Source organism: Camelus dromedarius, chromosome 6 (genome assembly GCF_036321535.1).
Source record: "Camelus dromedarius isolate mCamDro1 chromosome 6, mCamDro1.pat, whole genome shotgun sequence".
Taxonomy (NCBI): Eukaryota; Metazoa; Chordata; class Mammalia; order Artiodactyla; family Camelidae; genus Camelus; species Camelus dromedarius.
Window position 1 is genome coordinate 15655014 of NC_087441.1, and position 20173 is coordinate 15675186.

At 42.7% G+C, this 20173-nt stretch overlaps 1 protein-coding gene across 3 annotated transcripts in view; it reads right to left on the reverse strand.

Annotated features, from left to right (window-relative positions):
* The window catches only part of SASH1 (SAM and SH3 domain containing 1), a 217236-nt gene that overhangs the window by 123808 nt on the left and 73255 nt on the right, over window positions 1–20173 (reverse strand). For all 3 annotated transcript variants that reach the window (XM_064486597.1, XM_064486596.1, XM_031456509.2), the window contains exon 2: window positions 4866–4994. In XM_064486597.1, coding sequence (XP_064342667.1) covers window positions 4866–4994 — 129 coding nt within the window. The remainder of the gene's footprint in view (window positions 1–4865; window positions 4995–20173) is intronic.

Genomic DNA, 20173 nt, shown 5'->3' on the forward strand with positions numbered 1-20173 from the left:
CTTTGGGCTTAGGTATCACCTCCTCCAGGAAGCCTTCTTTGATTTTCCTAAACTGAGTCAGGAGTTCTCTTGTGTATTCAGCACAGCATTTTAGTAGTCTGTTTACTTGTCTAAAGCCCCCACTAAATTGTGACCTCTTTGTGGATGGGGAATACAGCTTTATTTCTGTTCCTTGAAGGATAAAGTCTCAGATACATGCTTGAAGCTCATTAAAAAGCTTGAAATAATCACATACACAAAATGAATTCAACAAATACTCATTGAGCACCTGTTATGTGCTGGGCACTGCTCTCCAAAACAGACTGACAAAAATCCCTACGCTCAAACCAGGATTTACTGGGAAGGGACATCAGGGAACTCTGAAGGGTGATGGCTTATGTTCTACGTCATGCTGGGGTGTGGGTGACATGGCTACGTCCACTTGACAAAGCTGGACGGCTAAGATGTGTACATTTCAGTATGTAGATTTCACCTCACGAAGAACTTTTGAAAAATAATTAAGCAGGTGTGAAGAGTAAAGCTGAAGTGAGAAAGGCAGGATGCTGGTAACGGCTGCAGCTGGGCAAGAGACACAGGAAGTTCGTTCTAATCTGCTGTTTATGTATGTTTGCGATACACCCAAATTAAAGTTAAAAGAAATCTCTGCACTCATGTGAATAAATACTAAGGAATTAGAATAACAGCTCCAGCATCACTACAGTTTCTGAATCAGGAAGAGAAGGGAAGGAGAAGAAATGAACAGTTAGTTAGAGGGCACTGAAGATGATGGACCAGGTACTTCACAGCAGTTTTCTCCTTTAATCCTCAAAATAATTTTGTGAGATATTTCTTCCCCCGTTTTATGGGTGAGGAAACTGGGACTTGGAACGCTTACACAACTTGCCAGCTAAGTAAAACAGCCAAAATTAGAACCCACATCTATCAGACTCCCCCAGCCTCTTTCCATCATGTTTCACACACCCTTTTGCCACTGCCACAGCCCCAGAGGCTAGGACGCCAGCTTGGGCTTGCGCTGGGAGTGGCAGAGTCTGAAGAAACTCCAAGCATCCCCTCTAGTCACGACAGACACCACTCTTACTGCCTCTGTCTTAGTCCAGAATTATACCTTGAAAGATTAAATTACGAAAACTGCAAGGAACAATAATTATGCCCCAGAATCAGCCCTACACCATTGGCAACGGTTGTGACATCACAATTCTCTGTGATAATACGCAATATTTCTATTTCTATTCCTGATCCTTAAAGACCTGGGTGAGTCTCATCTGGGCTCCTGATTCCTGGGGCCCATACAGATGTGATGATGATTTGGCCCAGAGTCCTAGTCAAGCTTTGGCCATTGTCATCCAGGGTCATGCTGTAAGTGGCAACTTCTCCATCAGGGCTTGCTACACCAACCACTGTGTAAACTTGCTTTCTGCCAACATCCAAGCGGACTCAACCTCAGAGTCACCGAGGAAGCTGACACCGCCGGTAATAAGAGGCTGCATGTGTCCCCTTCCTGGCCATAGTGTCACTTTGACAGATGTCAGACTTAGCATCACTAGAGATAGGCCCATCATGGACTTGGAAAGCTGCTGTCATTTCCAAATGCAACTTCTTGCAGCCAAAAAAACACACGGTGCTCAGATGTGCCAAATGTATGGAAATATGGGCAACTTCCCTGCTGTTCACATGCACGAATGTCCTAATCGCCAGCAGAGACAAAGGCTGTGGTCCAAGCACACGGTTCCTTTAGAGCCCATTTAGTGCTAAATAAAAATTCTCACAATAATGATAAATTTGAATCATAATCTCTGCTTATACTGCTGAATTCTCACCCATCTGTACTGTTATCTTCATCTACAATAACTGGCCCCCAAAACATTTTATCAGAGTAAGTGCTTTATTCCAGTCAGGAGCTGGGTGATTAGGTCCTGGAGAAGCAGCTTGATACCCAGTCCAGAATGTTAATTACTAACATAATTATCAAAACCTTTATTTTTCAGGGTTAAGTCAAGTATCTCTGTGGGCAAGGTGACTTTTTGGCTTGTTTGTCTTTAGGTTCTCCAGTTAACATGAAATTAGCTTCTAAGGACCCTGGACTTTGGGACTTTTTAAAGCGAAACATAAATATCTAATATCTCTTCCGTCTATAGAAAATTTCAATCCCCTAAACTTACCCAGAGGATCTGAAGTGCAACAAATTCAAAAAACCAGTTTAACCCATCACCCAAAACTCTCCATCCTCAAGGCTGTCTCTAATGATTTTCTTCTACAACAAACTTACTGCTACTTTTTCCCTAGAAAATGTTTTTGACCCTTAATGTGTTACTATTTCCTCTGAGTGCTGCTGGATTAACTCTCCTCCAAGTCGTCTCACTTCTGGGGCTACTTACTAGCACAGAAAAGAGTATTCAGCTGCAAATCCTCAGACTGAAGTTGCCCCAACAGCCGAGCAGGGAATAAGTTTGTCTACTCGTCCAAAAGTAGAATTTAAAGTCTAGAAATACAGGTAAAATCTGATGCATGATGAACTGAAAGTTACAGCTTTTCAAGAAAATGATTTCCAGTAAGAACTCAACTTGTGATGAGCTAACCATCATGAGGGAACATTCCCTAAGTTGCCGGGGATGCATGCATGACCTGAATGATGACCTTAAAACACCTCTAATTTCTGGACTCCCGCGCCGTGTGAATAACACAGGAAACACGCAGCATCTTATCTGGTCGGTCTTCAGCATTTGCCTGGAATCTCATCAAGAACTTGAATAAGCTGACTTGGGAATCTTACTTTTCTCACTAACTACAATTTAAAGGATGAAGAGAGTTTCCAGCCTAGCTGGAATTAGCGCCCATCAGTTTTACCCACCACCACATTCCTGCACCTTCAATGACAACTAATTTAGTGCACGTGATGTCTTCTCCCCCATACCGTCTTCTGTAGCTCTGGAACAGAGCACACCAAATTAGGCCCATCTGTCTAAATGGGAAGAAGTTATTTATCCCATGGTCCAGGCAGTAGTCTTTTTCCACCTAGAAGCTGCCTTCTGAGGTTCCCAAGCACTGTGGGAAGATTACGGTAACCCTACCTCTTAACTGGCCAGAGTGTTGGGACGAGCAGTTGAGTGTCTTATCAAGGATCATCTGCCAATTCACAGCTGTCAGTTCCTTGCACGGTGACATATCCAGGGAAGCCACAGAGCATGCTACCAGACTGTGATCCAAGGTCAAAATCGCAACATTCAAGAACTCACTGCAATAATTAAGCTGTTGTTTGGCCGCAATTTCGCCAAAAGGAAAGCCTTTTTTCATCAACTGTGCCCCAACACAGCCTAATTAATTTTAACAGTCTTGTCCCATGAGGATACTTTCTTAAAAGGAGGGAAATAACCCTCCTCTCACATGCCAGAGGACAAAGTTATAGACAAGAAGCCCTTGGTAACAATGACGCCCACGCACCTGCCTGGGCCATGGTGTCGGGCTCCCAGGGTGATATCTCTCTGCCCTCAACTGATGCTTCTCGGCTTCAATCACTTCTAATATACTAACTCCACCCCTGTAGAACACTAAGTCACCTGAATAAGGAAGAAGGATCAATAGTTATGTGACAGTTGTGATATAATGCTACTCCTGACCTAAGAAATCTTTACGTGGATTGAGTTAAGGAAAAAAATGAAAGTGCATACGAACACCAGCATCTTACAGTGTAAGTGAATCACATCCACATACGGAACATACAGCTATGGTTCCTAAACTACTTGTGTCCCTTATCCTACAGGGCTTTTAAAACATAAAAGAAATTACTAATAAAAGAATTATCTGTTACTTATTTTTTCATCTCTAAGTAGATTAATGGAAAATTTTTTAAAAGATAAGGATTCAATTGAATTGGTAGTTCTCAAACTTTTTTTTTTTAAAAGCCGAGGCACCCTGTTACTCAAAACAGATCTACGTAGCCCCCTAATACATAAAAGATGCTCAAAAAGGAGCTGGCCCAGATGAGGAGACATGGAGGGTAGAGCCTTTTCTTCTGCCTCCCATTCCTGAAGTGTTCTTAAGGGCACCACAGTGAAACAAAACAATTTGTAAAGCACTGAACCAAAATGAATCCAAGAATAAAATACGCAGCAAATTTAAATTAATAAATGCAAAAGTTTCAGTAAAGTACTTGATTGTAAATGCACAGCATGGAAATACCAGCACACACACAGATTATAAAGACCTAAGCTATTTGTTTACTATTTATCACATGCAAGTTCAAATGCTCCACAAATTGTACACATAAAGGTCTTTACAAAGCAACAAAATGAATTTCAATGCACCTGAGTGAGAGAAGAGAATATAGCCATGAAAAATGGTGATTACAAAGAGGTCTTAATGACACAGAAGAACTATAATAAAATGTTAAGTACAAAAGCAAGAATTACATTGCTGATGCAAAAATGCACAGAAAAACACCAAACAAAGATCTGGTAAAACACCAACACGGTTATTGCTAGCTGACAAATTAGGGTGGCTTCTTGCTTCTTTAAATTTTATTTTGTTTTTAAAAAAAAGAAGGAAGGAAGGAAGGAAGGAACTAGACTAGACCTCTTTTTTTTGGCTTAGAGTCAGTAAAAATGTAGTGGGCCAAGAGTGAAAACATTCTTTTCCCTTAAGTTAAAAAATAATAATAAAATTAAAACACAGTCTTCTAATGAATACAAAAATTTGATCATTATGGCCCCCAACAAATACTCATTCAGTTTGATATCCACCAAACTGGGTTGATTCTTTCGTGGCCTACAGAGTGACGCCCCACGCACAACCGTTAGAGGAGCCAAGGAGGGGACAGTGGACCAGGAGCACCCGAGCCAGGCAACAGCACCTTCCCAGGGGCCACTCACCACATCCAGGTCCTGGGAAACCCGCCGTTTCCGCAGCTCCTCCATCCTCTCGCACACGTCGGAGAAACAGGTATTGTAATAATCGGCATACTGCTGCGCCAGGTCATCGATGTTTCCCAGGGAGCCGTCCTGAGGGCAGGGGAGGAGGGCAGGAGGGCAGGAGGGCAGGAGGAAGAAACAGGAAAAGAATAAAGGCGGTCAGTCCACATGCAAATGCCCCATGTCATTTGGTCCCTGTCTATGCAGCGTTTATTCTAGTAACAGCTAGTGTTATGTAAGTGGCAAATGTGTGCCAGGCTACATTTTCCAAGCAACATCTGTAATCCTCAGGACAGCGCTCGGACACAGGACCTATTTTCCTCACTGAATAGATGGACAAACAGCAGCTCAGAAAAGTCAAGCGACAGTCCAAGGATTCCACGACTACCAAGCAAAGCAGCCAGGCCTCCAACTCAGGACTGCCTGATGCCAAAGCCATGGTTTAACTCACACCCTTGCCTGCCTCACAGGGCCAAGAAATTCCCAGGGAAAAACACTGTGTCAGTGTGAGGCTCCCAGCACCCAACTGGTGGATGCATCAGAACCTCCCAGGAAGCTTTTGAGAAATCTAGGTGCCAGGACACCACTCCTAGGAAATCCGATGGAAGCCAAGAACTCATAAGCCAACAGGAAATGCTGCATCTGCAGCGAGACCCTCAGAAAAGCGGGGCATCTTGTTCCTCAAGTCATTCAGCTACAGATACAAGAAGAGGACATGGTATAAATTCACCTACTTAAATAAGGAAACACATCTGTCTCTCCACTGAGGGAAGTGCCCAGATGCTGCACTGGGGCCCACACCCCTGAGTTCACACCCAGCCCTGCTGCCACTTCCAGTTTGGCATTTACTTGTGTTTTCTAATCCCTGGCAATGCTGGGATTGCAGCAACAGTACCCACCTCCCCGTAAGGAGTAATGAAGTACCGTGAACCCTGGGAACTTGTCCCTCATAGTCCTCCTGCACACGGTTAAGTGCTCAAAATTTCCTTAGTAATAGTCACAGAGGATGACGTTGCAGATTACAGTCTTCCTTTAGGGGAACTGACTCCTAAACACACATCTGAACACCTACACGTAGGATGACAAAGTGCTGTGTACATTTGTAGGTTATGTCATTTCTTATTCATTCATTCATTCATGCAGAGAAACATCTCCCTGCCCCTTTTCACCTCCCAGCATGTTCTTTCTTTGGTATGAATAAATGACCCTACCAAGATAACCAAGGAAAATGATTTTACCCAGGTAATCAAGGAAAATACAACTCTTAGACAACCAAAGAGGTGCACACACTTTTTTCCTTGGGACAGACTGCTGGCCATCACACAGTTAATGTTAAATTAAGCACATCACCCTTAGCGGCACACGTCTAACACTGAAAAGCATGCTCAGCTGCGGGCAGGGTTTGGGAATTAAGAGTTCTCCAAAAGCCTTTCTGATAAAGACCTCAAGGCCCCGATCGGGCAGCGTGGGTCAGAGCAAGTGATCATCTCTTTTACACTTCTGCATTTACTGAATTTACAGAACTAAGGGAGTGGAGAAACAGAAATTGAAAGAAATGATTTTTTTTTTAGAAAAGATTCTTCCTTTCTCACCAGTAAAGTGGTCTACGTTTGAGGTAACTGCCTCAAAGTCCCCAGTGCAGAGTTAGAGGTGGGAAGCTCTTTACAAGAACAGTAAGATGTTTGAACATTTGAACGTGTCTGGGCAAAAGTCATTCCCTCATCGCAGTCTGTCTGGCTGAGACAACAGGCTGGATGGACACAGTAGAGGAGGCAGGAGCCTATCCTCCCCTTCTAAATGATCACTGTCAGGTTTCCAGTAGGGGAAACAACAGGGGTCAAAATGGAAAGTCTACTGCTAGCCTCCTAGGAAACGCACGGAGGCAGGGAGCCTACCAGTCTTGCCTTTACTGCCTCAGTAGAGGTGATGCTCCTGACAAATAACACCAGAAATCAAATTATGATCCTCAGGTTTGCCCTGACTCGCCTCAACTCAACAGCACATGCCCATGGGCCACAACAGGAAAATCTGCAGCCTCCTGACTGATTCTCCTGACTCCTTCCCCACTTTGCCTCACCTGCCTTGGACTCAGACACCAAAGTGACTTTGCACAACAGAGATCAGATCTGGTCTCTCTCCCCTGAGAATGATCCGTGCCACCCCCATCACCCATCCTACAAATAAACCCCAAACTTACCAGCCTGGCTTTCGGGCCCCTTCATCTCTGCTCCCCAGTCCCAGCTGGGTGGAGAGAGGAGCTGATGCCTGCAGACCAGGAGGACTAGAGGACCCAGGGTGCAACAGGGAGTCCCGACAGCACGGCTTTCCCTGCGGAGTGGTCCCACCCCCACCCCGCACCTCAGCCCCAACACCAGAAGAAAAAAACAGAAGAAACTTTAGGAGAGAGAGAGGCCAGAAGAGCTGCTCCCATAGGAGGACCTGTTCCAATCACCAGCTACCGACAGCCAGGACTAGGACAGCAGGTGCCCACTGAGGCAAAGGCTCGAGTCCACTGCCACCTCAGCCAGTGCAGAAGCATCTTATCATCAGGATATCTGCCTTCTTTTGACCCAGGATGTCTGCTTACACTTGCAAAACACAAAGCCCTCACCAACCCAGTTGTCTTCTTGTTTTTTTAGTTCCCTCCCCCAGGACATACTGGGAAAGGCCAAGCAGCTTCCTTCAGAGGGCGTTTTGGAAGGTGTAGGGAACAAGACTCACAACAATGTGACCTGAGAACTCATTTTTATAAATTAGTGCCCCAATCCTGCCACTCCCCACAGCAGCTGGGGCTCCTGGAAGAATCCAGGCTCTTTAGAATTGTCTTAGTCTCTTGAGAATATGATACCATCCTCATCCAGAAACTCCTGCCTTCATCCACCCAGGAAATGAAACATACCTGCCCCCCTTCAACCAAATACATAATCTGCATCTTCTAATACCTGAGTGAACTTACTTCTGAGAGAGGTTATACCCACACTTTCCTAAGGCTTGCTGTTCTTAATGGAAATTAACCTCTCTCTGTCTCTCTCTCTCCCCCTCTCCCACTCTCCGACTCTCTCTTAGTCACAGAGGCACTAAGAGTTGTACTGAGCAAGCCAAAACACTCCAATCTCGGTGCTGGCTTCTCAGAAATAATCAGCTTTCAAGTTTATGAACTGCATGACTTACCACAATCAACTATTATTTTTTCAGGTGGATTAATCAAGGCCAGTTGAAAAAGTCATAAATATGATCATTTATGTAGTGCTTTTCAAGTTACTCTTTCCCTTTTTCTCTCCTCTCTCATATATCCTAGAACACCTTCAAAGCCAACTGTTCACTTCACCTCTCATGTTTCCAAGCTGCTGATCAAACTTGTTTTCCTGTTAGTAAAAAGGTCTAATTCCTTGTCCCTTACTCCTAATCAATCAGAACTCCCCAACAATCCGGCAGCCTGGAAAATAGGTCTCTAGCTCACGAGGAAGAAAGCAGATGTTCAAGTCAACTCAGACCAAAGACAGCAAACATTTCACACTCTGCAACATCCACTCCTCACTTGGTGCTCAGAGATGATAATTTAGAATAGGGTGGCACAGCTGCCTCTCTTTTCCCAAACTGCCTTCCAGATGTGCAGTAAGTCCCCATAATTACCACTTTCATCAGTCTTGATAATTTAAATGCCAAGAAAGGTGGAACAATTTTTTAAAGTGTGTGTGCGTGTGTGTGTGTGTGTGTTTTAAAATAGATCTTGTCTGCCACCCCCAGAAAGGAATTTTTTTTCCATCCCAGTCAAATGGAACCAAGGAACCCCATGATGATTTTCTCTTTATCCACTCAAAATCCACGCTCTTTCAGGACTATCTGGAAAACTTTGCATCCTTTCTAGCTAACTTGTTCTTACTTGAGATAGCACAGACCTACTTAGTAAAAATATTTACTCTTACTAAAATATTTGCAACATTAGTCTGTAGGGAATTTAAATAATGCAGCCGATGTTTCAACAGCACCACACCTAGTATATCTTTTCTTGGGGGGGAATGTGAAGTTCACGTCTGACTCGACACCCACGACGCTAATGCCAAGAGGCACTGATGTTAGAAATAAACTTCTAAATATATAGTATGACTTTACACTATAAATGTCTACATTTATTATAATAAATATTATTATTAAAATACTGAGACACATTTCTTTTTAAAAATTTTTTTTTCCTTTTAAGGTGTTAAAAGTTTCTGGTCTAGAGTGTATTACTTGTCTAATCTGTTTCATTTCTTATTTCCCCCTGTTGGTTCACATGCATTAGACTGAAGCAGTATTAGTTCAAGTTTAGGAACAGAGGAAAAATCTTATTTCCTCAAAATAACCCTTCTAAAGCAAATTGTGAAATTTTGTGTCACATTATCTGTTTAAAAGAATTTTCCCTTATTAAGTCGTTTAAGCTGCTTATATATTCTGGAGATCAAGCCTTTGTCGGTTTCATTTGCAAAAATTTTCTCCCATTCCGTAGATTGTCTTTTTGTTTTACTTATGGTTTCCTTTGCTGTGCAGAAGCTTGTAAGTTTAATTAGGTCCCATTTGTTTATTCTTGCTTTTATTTCTATTGCTTGGGTGGACTGTCCTAGGAGAACATTTTTGAGATGTATGTCACATAATGTTTTGCCTATATTTTCTTCTAGGTTTATTGTATCTTGTCTTATGTTTAAGTCCTTGATCCATTTTGAGTTTGTAAAATGACTATAACTAAATAAAAAAAATTTAACAAATAAAAATAAAGAATTTTCCCATCTCTGTCAAATTTAAAAAAAAAAAAAGGAAAGAAAATTATACAGGCAAATTCAAGTTCTTTTCCCATTTCTTATTACAAAACCAGGTCAGAGTATCTTTCCATTTCACTTGGTATGAACTTCTGTGGTCCCACTGCCAGTGTCAGCTCAATGGAAGACAAACTTGTATCATTTTCCCATGAAGTCATAGCACACATTTATACCAAACACCCATCTTTTTTATATAACCAACAGAAAAATGTAGAGATAAGGGGCATTGTACCAAACAATTCAGATGGGGTCAACTGCTGTTACAATTAAGGAGAAAAGAAACAGAGCACTGTTCTCTCAACAACTGATGTAATAGTATGTCTGATATTTATCCTAATGTACTTCTGTCTCTGGAAAAATGTGAAAACTAAAAGAACCATGAAAACAGAGTCATTTGTATCATTACTTTTGTTATTTTTGGTCTCTTCTTTCCGCAGATGTCATTTATGCTTTAGAATATCTTGACAAGCTTAAGGGGGGAAAAAAAGAAAAAGCAAAAAACTTCTCTGAAAACACCAGGAGACACAATGTAATCTGTACTGGTATATGCAGATCACATGCAAATGAATGCAAATGAACTTGTGGTCCTGCTATTTTATGTATCTATAAAGACAGAGCCCCAAGTGAAAACTCAGTGTGTTGCTCTGAATCCCCAAAGTCGAGGGGAAAAAAGGGAACAGACTCCTGGCTCATTTATTTAATGCATCTCTACTTTTTCTGTCTATAATAATAAGTACATATATGTTTTTTGAAATGTAAATTATATGGTATATTTATACTGCTCGCTATTGTTTGGGAGAGGGATAGAGATCTATTCCTATATATATAAATACATCAATCTCCTACGAGCTAAATCCACTTAAAGAAATCACTACAACACAATAAAGCCTACCTGATTTCTCCAATGACTTCGCAATGTGTTCTCTCTTAATTAGCTCGTTTAAAGATTTTTGAAGTGATAAACACGTTCAGCAACCTTTCAGGTGAAATTGCTACTCCCACAGAAAAGGCTTTAATTCTGGTTTCCTCGTTCAGCCTCACTGAACCCTGAGATGTCACTGTCTGCACCAGTGCTATCATCCCATCCCGCCATATTATTCTGGAGAAATTCATTAAATCTGTAGTCATTGATCTCAAAGGTTTTTCTCTGAGGTACCACTCCCACCATCTCTGCAGATGATTTGAGCCGAAATAGTTTACCTCAGAAAAGCTTTTTACACATTACAACCAAAAAACATATACTAAAGGGACGAATGCGGTCACGCTGATGGTGAGGGAGGGCCCTGGGAGCACACCCACATGGCAGGTGGCTGGAGGAGGGCTGATTTCACATCTTCCACTCCCCTCCCACAGAAATACCCAGAACTTGCCAGAGCCTACGTCTAATATTCGCTTTGACAAATATGACCTTGGTGCCCTGTCCCCCACTATCATGCATCAGTAGTCTCCAGTGAACATAAACCCCTTCCTGAAGAACGAATGGCCTCCAAAACCCCTCCCTCCTTCCCAGCACTCTCAGGAACCCATTCTAGGGGGGAACACCTAAAACAAATTGGGAGTATAGAACCTTCTAGATATAATGTAATTATTTATGAATGTATATCTTATCTGCTTACAACTATAAGCACTTATTAATATAAACGATATCTATTTACAACTACTTACATTAAAAATACACACAAAAATAAACATTTTAAATGAGATAAAAACAAGTGTAAATAAAAAGTTCTAAGTTCTTTCCTGTTCTCAAATGGATAACAACTGCAGTGGTATTCACCCTGCAGATCGTGATCCATTAGGGCTGTCAGGTCAAGGTGGGATCAGAGCAGCACAACTGCCATGGGGGACTGGAAGTTGGTGAAACAGTCTGTCTGCACCGGCTGCTGCCTGTGTCTAGTATGGAGCCTAACATCACCATAGGTCAGCCAGTTAGGAAGGAAGCTGGTTGTGAAAGAGCAAGGACAAAACATGAGAACATTGGAACCACAAAGAATCCATGTCAGCTTCTCATCAACTCCAACCCTGATGCCAGGGGGGAACCTACAGGAGAAGCTGCAGCTCTTCATGCTGGCTCACGACTCCCAGAAGGTGAAGATCTGGCAGGACCTGGACTTGCTGGGGGTCCAGGCACCACTTCTCACCAACGAGGTAAGCTAGTAGATCGGTGACACCACGAGGGAGCCACCGCAATGCCCGTCACTTTCCACCAAATTTCAGAGTCTAAAAAACATGGCCGCTGCTGATTCACTTCTGGCTTCTGGGCTGACACAGTCCTAAGTCACCACAGAGTGCTAACATAAACTGAGACGGGAGACCAGCGTTTATGTCAACGGACACTGCAGAGCACAGAACAGAACAGAAAAAGTTGGCACGCATCCCATGAAGAAACGATGCCGTTTCCCGCAAAATTTGTCTCAGTATGCAACCGTACTTAACACAATGTAAGATAAATCTTCCAGTGAATCCGTGGCAAAAAGGTTGAAAGTCACTGATGGAGTCTGCCCCCCAGGCTACACCCTGGGGGTTCTCCCACTTTGGAGTCCATCCTGCAGCCCACTGCCCATGGGTCTCCTTGGGATTCTCACCCACCTCTTCAGTTCACCCCTAAATGCAGACCTCCCCTAAAGCTCTCCCTACATTTTTCTCTTCTTGTAGTCCTTGCTCTCTTGCAGCAAATGTCACCAGTGGTTAAACGGATTTAAAGCCGCAGTGGAAGCACTTTTTCCTTCTCATCTTCCTCTCTCGGGCTCAGTGCAGCCTGCCTGACCCCATGATATGAAAAACTTGAGGTTTTTAGCAAAAATGTTATTACCAAAATCTTATGCATGAACTAGTAATTCCTAATTATCTGCTGGGAAGGGATGTGAACAGCCTGGTCTAAATATGAACAAGTTCAGTTTATAGGCCATGCAGAGGAGAAGCTAAAACAAAATGGAATAAAAAGGCCTCCTCACGAGTGTGTGCTGGCATCTCTGACATCATGTTGATTGTCAAGTTTGACGAAGAAAGTGCTCGGAGCTATAAAATTATGCTCTTCAATCATCAACACCAAAAGGGATATTTCATTAATTCAAATAATATTTACTGAACACCTATGACATTGCAGGTGCTGTGTTAGGCGCTAAGTATACAATATAAAATCAAGAAACATGAATGCTTATTATTACTGGACAGAAAAGCAAAGTATGGTCTTAAGTTTATTTTAATGCAGTCATATGGTTAAGTCATGGAAACTTGTCGAAGGGACTTACTCAACTGTGTGCTTATTAGCGTAAGGTCTTTTCGGAATTAAAGGTTCAGAAAGATCCCATGTGCTGTGCTGTTGGTGGCTTAAAAGAACATTTCACAGGAACCCTCAGAACTGGAAAAGACTGGGATGTTGACCGTTTGTTCTAAAAAGGTCAAGTGCAGAGTCACACTTAAAATGGACAAGTGGATTTAACATATGACAGTTTTCGACTGAATATGTTTCTCCTTTTCAAACTGCTGGAGCTTACTAGAACCACAGATTTGGAAAGAACAGCAGAATGAGCTAGTTGGGTGGGAATGAAGTCAGAATTTCAGACCAGATTCACAGATTTTGATGAGTATGAATCACCCTGTGCATTCTCTGGCTGCCTCTGGTGCATGATCATGAGGATATGGGCATTCTTGGGCATTGGACCAATCAAGACCTGATTGGGGAAAAGAGACTTATGATATTCTTAGAAATTTGGAAAAGAATATATTAATCTCAGGACAATCCTGAAATTTCCGATTACGATGCTCATTAAACCTGGTTCAGCATTTGAGTTTGTGATGTTTTATGCAAATTACACTCTACCCCATCTTGAGCAGAGAGGCAGGGGGTGTGGGATACCTGGGGTCAGAAATGAACTTGGCTCCAGCTGATTTCCTCTGCCTGCTCCTGGGGGCAGTGCAACTGTTAAGCGAGATATGGAAGTCCTGGTGTCCTGACCAAAACTGAAAGCATCATGCCTAACACCGTTCACTGTTACGGCACTAGCGGTGATTAAATCCTTTCCTGGTGATGCTGCTGAAATTCCACATTCTTAAGAACTGGCAGGTAATACCTAAACAGTGCTAGCAATAAAAAGTCACACAGCTTACCCACCTGAGGATACTGACCATATGGGCCCAGTACTGAAAAACTTTGCAGCCCTTAACTTAAATTTTGATAACTCTTAAAGCTCTCCAACTCCTTAGCTGTAGACAAATGACTACGCCTGTTCTTCCTAGATTCAGTCTGAATTCTCCACCCGCACCAAACTTTCATTCCGGATTCCACTATTCTGAGATTAGCATCAACCCGTTTCATCCACGCCAGACTCTCAGGGTCATTCTCTTATCCCCAAAGAGGTCACTAGGTTTAATATGACTTATTACAAAGTGTCATAAGTAAGTGCTAATAAAATATTTCTCCCCCAATATCTCTCAATGTCTCAAGTGTCTCAAAATGTTTCTCCATCCTAATCCTAGCAGTGTTTCAAGCCATCAACCAAGGTTCCCAGCTGTGCACCCCCTCTCCAATCTTCTCTCATTTACAACCAGCTCAATACCCCATGCCCACTGTAATTTTCAAAATATAAATCTTGAAAACTATAAATGTCTCCAAGTGAAGATTTGACAAAGTCAGTCTGTTGCTGACAATACAAAAGCCTTTTTATCAGTACCCTGTCTGCCTTTCTAGTTTCCCCCCATAGCTCCACCTCCCCATCCACATACCAGTTTGGGCCAAACCAAACTACCGGCAGCACTCCATCATCCCTGCCGCCCCACACTATTTCTTCCGCCTGGAGCACCCTTCTTTCACTCCACTGACTCTGCAGACAAGACAGCAGTCCATCCTCCACAACAGCACCTGACCTTCCCACCACATCAGTGTCAATCAAACATTCCCCACACAAATGGAATGGTCTGATGTCTGTGATTTGCTTCCAAGTCATGGGGGAGGAGCGGGTACAGGTAAGGATGAAACAAGACTGGCCATGATTAATAACGGCAGTGCTGGAATATGGATGTTCTTTAAAATATTCTCTCTACTTTGGTATATATACTTTAAGACTTAAAAAAAAAAAAAAGACTCCTACTTATTTAAACGGTTGTTGTCCCCAGGAAACTTTAAAGTCCTTGAAAACCGGATCTGGGTTTTACTCATTTTTGTAATCTCAGCACCTAACACCATGACAATCCCTTACACTTAGCAATTACCTAAGATATCTATCAGATGTGAATAAATGAAGGAAGAGAGGGAGGAATTAATAGAAGTTAGCAGAATGCTCTCTCCCCTTCCTGAGGGTGCCAAAACATTCATTTGGTAACCATATAATAACAGACTGTCCACTAACCCAGAATTTTCACATATAATGATGAGCATTTACAGTCTCCTTGTCCCCACCAAACTTACAACAGCAATTCAGTCTAGTGAGTAAAACATTCAAACACGAAATATGTCATTAGAAACAATGACAGGTGAACTGGGTGAGGGAACAATAAACATAATTCCTCTGAGTCAGGGGACAGCCCCACCTGTTCCCAGAGGAAAAGCTCCCTGGGGAGGCTAAAGGGTTAGTGCAGAGGTGTGGCAGGACAGGGTGTGAAAGGACAGAAGGGAACCCAGATTTGAAGATTCTTCACGTAACTGATTTTTAATTATCTCCCCTTATTGCTGATAATTCTCAATATGCCGAGGGCTACAGATCTTGTTGGAATGAATCCCACGGAAGTTCCTTACACCTGAAATATTTAAGGGAGAGTTCCTTGGTGCAATGGGCTTAAGGTCTAAAGGCTAAAGTCTCACATTCTTCTCATTCCCTGGCAGAAAAAGCAATTAGGTGTTTGGAAACAAAGACAGAACCTTATATAAAAAGGCACTGAACACATCCAGAACTTTTCTGGTTGAATCCTCCACATTCAATCGCCATCAGGGAAACCAGTAGGAAAACAGCTGGAATGCAACTGGCCTGGGTGTTGTAGGAAAGCAAATACTTGAGCAATGCTGTGGCCACTGAAACATACATACTCCTTTAGGGGACAGAGCCGTCGTGAGTTGAAGGGAAACCTGTTTGTTCCTATTTACTGGAGACTATTTTAAGGCCCTTCACTCATGATATCAAATGGGTGGTTTCTTTCCAAAGTCAAGGAGAAACCAGTTGACCCACTGCCCTGGTAAAACTCCCAGTGGTCCCCAAACTACTCTTCCTCACACATCTAATCCCCTCCAAGTACATCTCATGACAGCTTCTGACATCTGCTCTTCTGACCAGCTCCCTGATTTCCAGGACACTCCCACAAAAAGCCATCAAGGCACCAGGGATGTCATGGAGGACTCAAAGGCCTGCTTGTCAATGTCTGGAGAACAGAGAAAACCTGGCCTCATTGTGTACTACATTCTGACTTGTACAGGAAAAATCAGATTTAAAGAATGTCAGCCTCAGAAAATTACTCTTCTTGCTCCAGGCGCATGCGAGAGTATTACTGTATCTCGATCTATGTACCTGTCCACCTACGGGTGTAACCATGTGAAATATAACATGACAGCCACATTTTACCGCAGTTTGGCGGTGGGGGGGGGGAGATAAGTTCTCTCCTAACTACATCATTTCCCCTTGAGATGAACTCAATTTTCTTCATAAAAGACTTTCATGTTCACCAAGAATATAATGTGAACGTGCTTGAAAAATAAGTACATGGATCTGTTCTTACTCTTAGATTAAAAACTTCTTGAAAGTTCAGAGTGAAGATGATTTGCTTTGTACCACATTCTATACACGGTTACAACATAAACTTGACAGACTTCTTATGAACTAAAAAAGCTACAACAAAAATGTAAGACAAACTAACATTCTACCAAGCCGATTATGAGAATGAAAATACTCATTTTTTTCCAATTTGCTCACAAGCTGAGAATTTACTAACATGATCACTGGGTTTTTCACAACACTCACAGTTTAAACTTCTAACGTATACTTTTTTGAAGGAGCAATACACTTCATCGAAGAAATAACATTTTTCCTGACACCTATCAGAATGGCTATCGTCAATAAAAACACAAGTAACAAATATTAGTGAGGATGTGGAGAAAAGGGAACCCTCGCACACTGTTGGTGGGAAGGTAATTTGGTATAGCCATTGTGGAAAACAGTATGGAGGTTTCTCAAAAAACTAAAACTATGACCCAGCAATTCCACTCCTGGGTATACATCCAGAAGAAATGAAAACACTAATTTGAAATGATACATGCCCCCCCAGTGTTCATAGCCTCATTATTTACAACCACCAAGATATGGAAACAACCTAAAAGTCCACTGACAGAAGGATGGCTAAAGAAGATGTGATATATATATAATGGAATACTACTCAGCCACTAAAAAGAATGAAACTTTGCCATTTGCAGCAACATGAGTGAATCTGGAGGGTATTTTGCTGAGTGAAATAAGTCAGAGAAAGATAAATACTGTATGATATCACTTACATGTGGAATTGAAAAAATATAACAAACTAGTGAAAATAACAAAAAAAGCAGCAGAATCACAGTATAGAGAAGAAACTAGTGGTTACCAGTGGGGAGAGGGCGGGGGGGGGAGACAGGGGGAGGGAATTAAGAGGTACAAACTATTATGCATAAAATAAGCTACAGGATTTTTTTTTTCATTTTTCTTTTATTAAAATCTCAAAACAAAATGCAAAATCAAAAATTTAAATTTTCCCTAGGAAATTTAATTTTTCTTTTTTTTTGGCCCAAGACAGTGAAAGCAGGCTTACCCATCCCTAAGTTTTCTAAACTCCGGACACCGTCAAGGTTCTTCAAGGTTGTTTTCCGCCACTACACAGGAAGTGTCTGCACCTGGCCGCAACAGCTCAGCAGGAAGTGGCTGCCACGCGTGAGGACGGCATGCTGGGAACTGTAGTTCCACCGCAAAAGAGGCGCCCTCAGGGGACACAAAGGACATACCGGAGAGACGGCGTCTTAGAGCCAGGAGCGCCTTTGGAGATCAAGCCGTACTTGGCGGGGCTGCGCGTCTAGGGGTCAAACGCGCGAGCAGACAGGCCGAGGACCCCGACGGCAGGCGCGGCCCCTGGGCCCTAGGGACGGGCTCCTTGCCGGTACCGGCGACAACGGTGTTCCCCGCCACGGCCCAGAGACCACGACGCCGACTGCACCGCACAACAGAATCGGGGCCCGGCCTCCCAGGCGGAGGACACCGCGATGGCCCCGGTGGTCCGGCTGGCGCCCAGTGCCCGGCACACCACGGACCGCAAGGCCTGGCTTTACCACCTGCGAAATGGAAAGGCACCCAGGCCTTTCCACGGAAAAATGACAGAAAACAGAGCATATTTTCTATAAAATACAAAAACGACATAAAAAGAGGTCAAAGTATTTGCAGATGTTATGATTGAATACCTAGTTCATCCAAAAGTCTCAACTGGAAAACCGTGAGATTGAACAAGTGAACCTGTTAGGTGGCCCTTAGTTACTACGCTTGGCAGCCTCCTCACATACAGGATAGGTTATGCAACACGGGGAATATAGCCGCTATTCTGTAATAACTATAAATGGGGTATAACCTTTAAGAATTGTGAATCACTATATTGTACACCTGTAACTTACATAATATTGTGTGTCACTATACACGATTAAAAAAATAACATTTTTGTCTATTCATCAGCCGAAACAGGTCAGTGTTTGCTCTAACAGTCTCCTCCTTCCAAACCATTCTCTTGGATTTACAATGAGACACTCTCACTAAAGGAAATGAGCTAGTTAAAACATGCCTACCACCTACCCAGACTTTTTTTATGCTTCTCAATTGTTGTATAAAAAAAGGGCAATTTCACTTTTTTCCTCTGTGATGTGGACAGAACACATTTTTATTTTAACTGTTTGCCACATGGGGGGGGGGGGTGGAGGAGGGAGCCCACAAAGAAAATTAAATGTGCTGTCAGGCCTTTTAAAGGGTTGCCGGGTTTTTTTTTAAATGTTGCTTCTGTCAGGGTGGGTTGTGCTTTTCCATCCACAAAGCACATCAGTTTTAACAGCTCTGTTTTACTCTGGAAAATCAAATACTTGGCAGCCTCCTTTCACTCTTGCGCACCCTGGAAACACAATGGTTGGGGAGACGCTGTTAGAACCTAGCCGGTTCCCATCCCTCTGCTGAAAAAGCCCTATTCAGGCTCCCCTCTTACTCAGAGTCAAGGCCTCCATCCCCCGTGAGCTGAAAGGCCCGCCACACCTGTGCCTCTGACAGAGGCCTCCCCCAGGCTTATGGCCCCCAGGACACAGTGGTCACCTTGTTACTCCAACAACATTCCAAACCCAGTCGCCCCAGCCAAGCTTTTGAACTTGCTCCTCCCTCTGCCTGTCCTGCTTTCCCCGCCGTGCTGGCCCTCACTTCTCCAGAGGTCACTCCAGGACCCTCCTCCCAAGGGATGTCCTAGCTAAGACTGCAGCCTCCCTCTCCGGGACACACCACCTCTAATCCCATTCTCTGCCTTACCTTTCTCGTCACCACTTTCCATCATCTAAACTAGTCTGCACACAACTCGCATCTTTTCCGGTCTCTCTCACCCAGCTCAAGTGTAAGGTCCATAGGGCAGAGATTTTTCTCTGGATTTTGTTCACTATTCAGTGTTAAGGACGGTACTTAGAAGACTCTTTGATGTAAATTTGCTGAATGAATGAAAAAAATTAAATTATCCATCCACAAGCACTGTGGGACCAGGCACTAAGCTCAGGCCCTTGGGGTGATAAGCAATTCATATACTGCTCTCTGTTTTAATTTGCTTTTTCTAAGTGACAGATCTACTCCTCCGTCCTCAGACTTAAAAGTAACTGGTAAGTTTGAGTAAACACCCATGGCTTCATTATAATTTAAAAAGCCAACATTAACTATGTTGGTGCCTTTTGTATGTGCATCGTCCTGTTCTCTTTGTATGATTTCAAAAGAAACAAACAGAATATATAGTTCAAGGTGTTAATTACATCAGTGTATTAAAAACAAACTGCCAAGATGTGTAGGTTCTAACACTCAGCACTTTTATGTTTATGTAGTTTATTAGTTTTATAAATGTGAGAAAGTCAAATGTAGTGAGCGTAAGATTGCAAAACAGCCCGTACCAAAGGAAAACTCTTTCACTTACAAAGACAGGCCTTTTAAAGAACTGGCTCCAGCGTGCAAGTTTGAAAATGAAAGGACGTGGCAATGGAAACAGGTTTTTACATGACAGTGTTTCTGAATTCGTGGTGATTGTGCTTCCTTATATAATATGCAATTTAAACAACATCTCCCAAATCACAAAAGAAGTCTCCGCAGTGTTCCATTTTGCAAAACTGAGTGAGGACTGTTTCAAGACTTTCTGTACATCCGGCTCATAAATGATCTAGTTTCATAACTCCAAATCATTTTTTGTATTACATTTAGAGAGAAAGTTCTCTGAACCACCACTAGCAGGGAAAATTGGCTGTTAATAAAT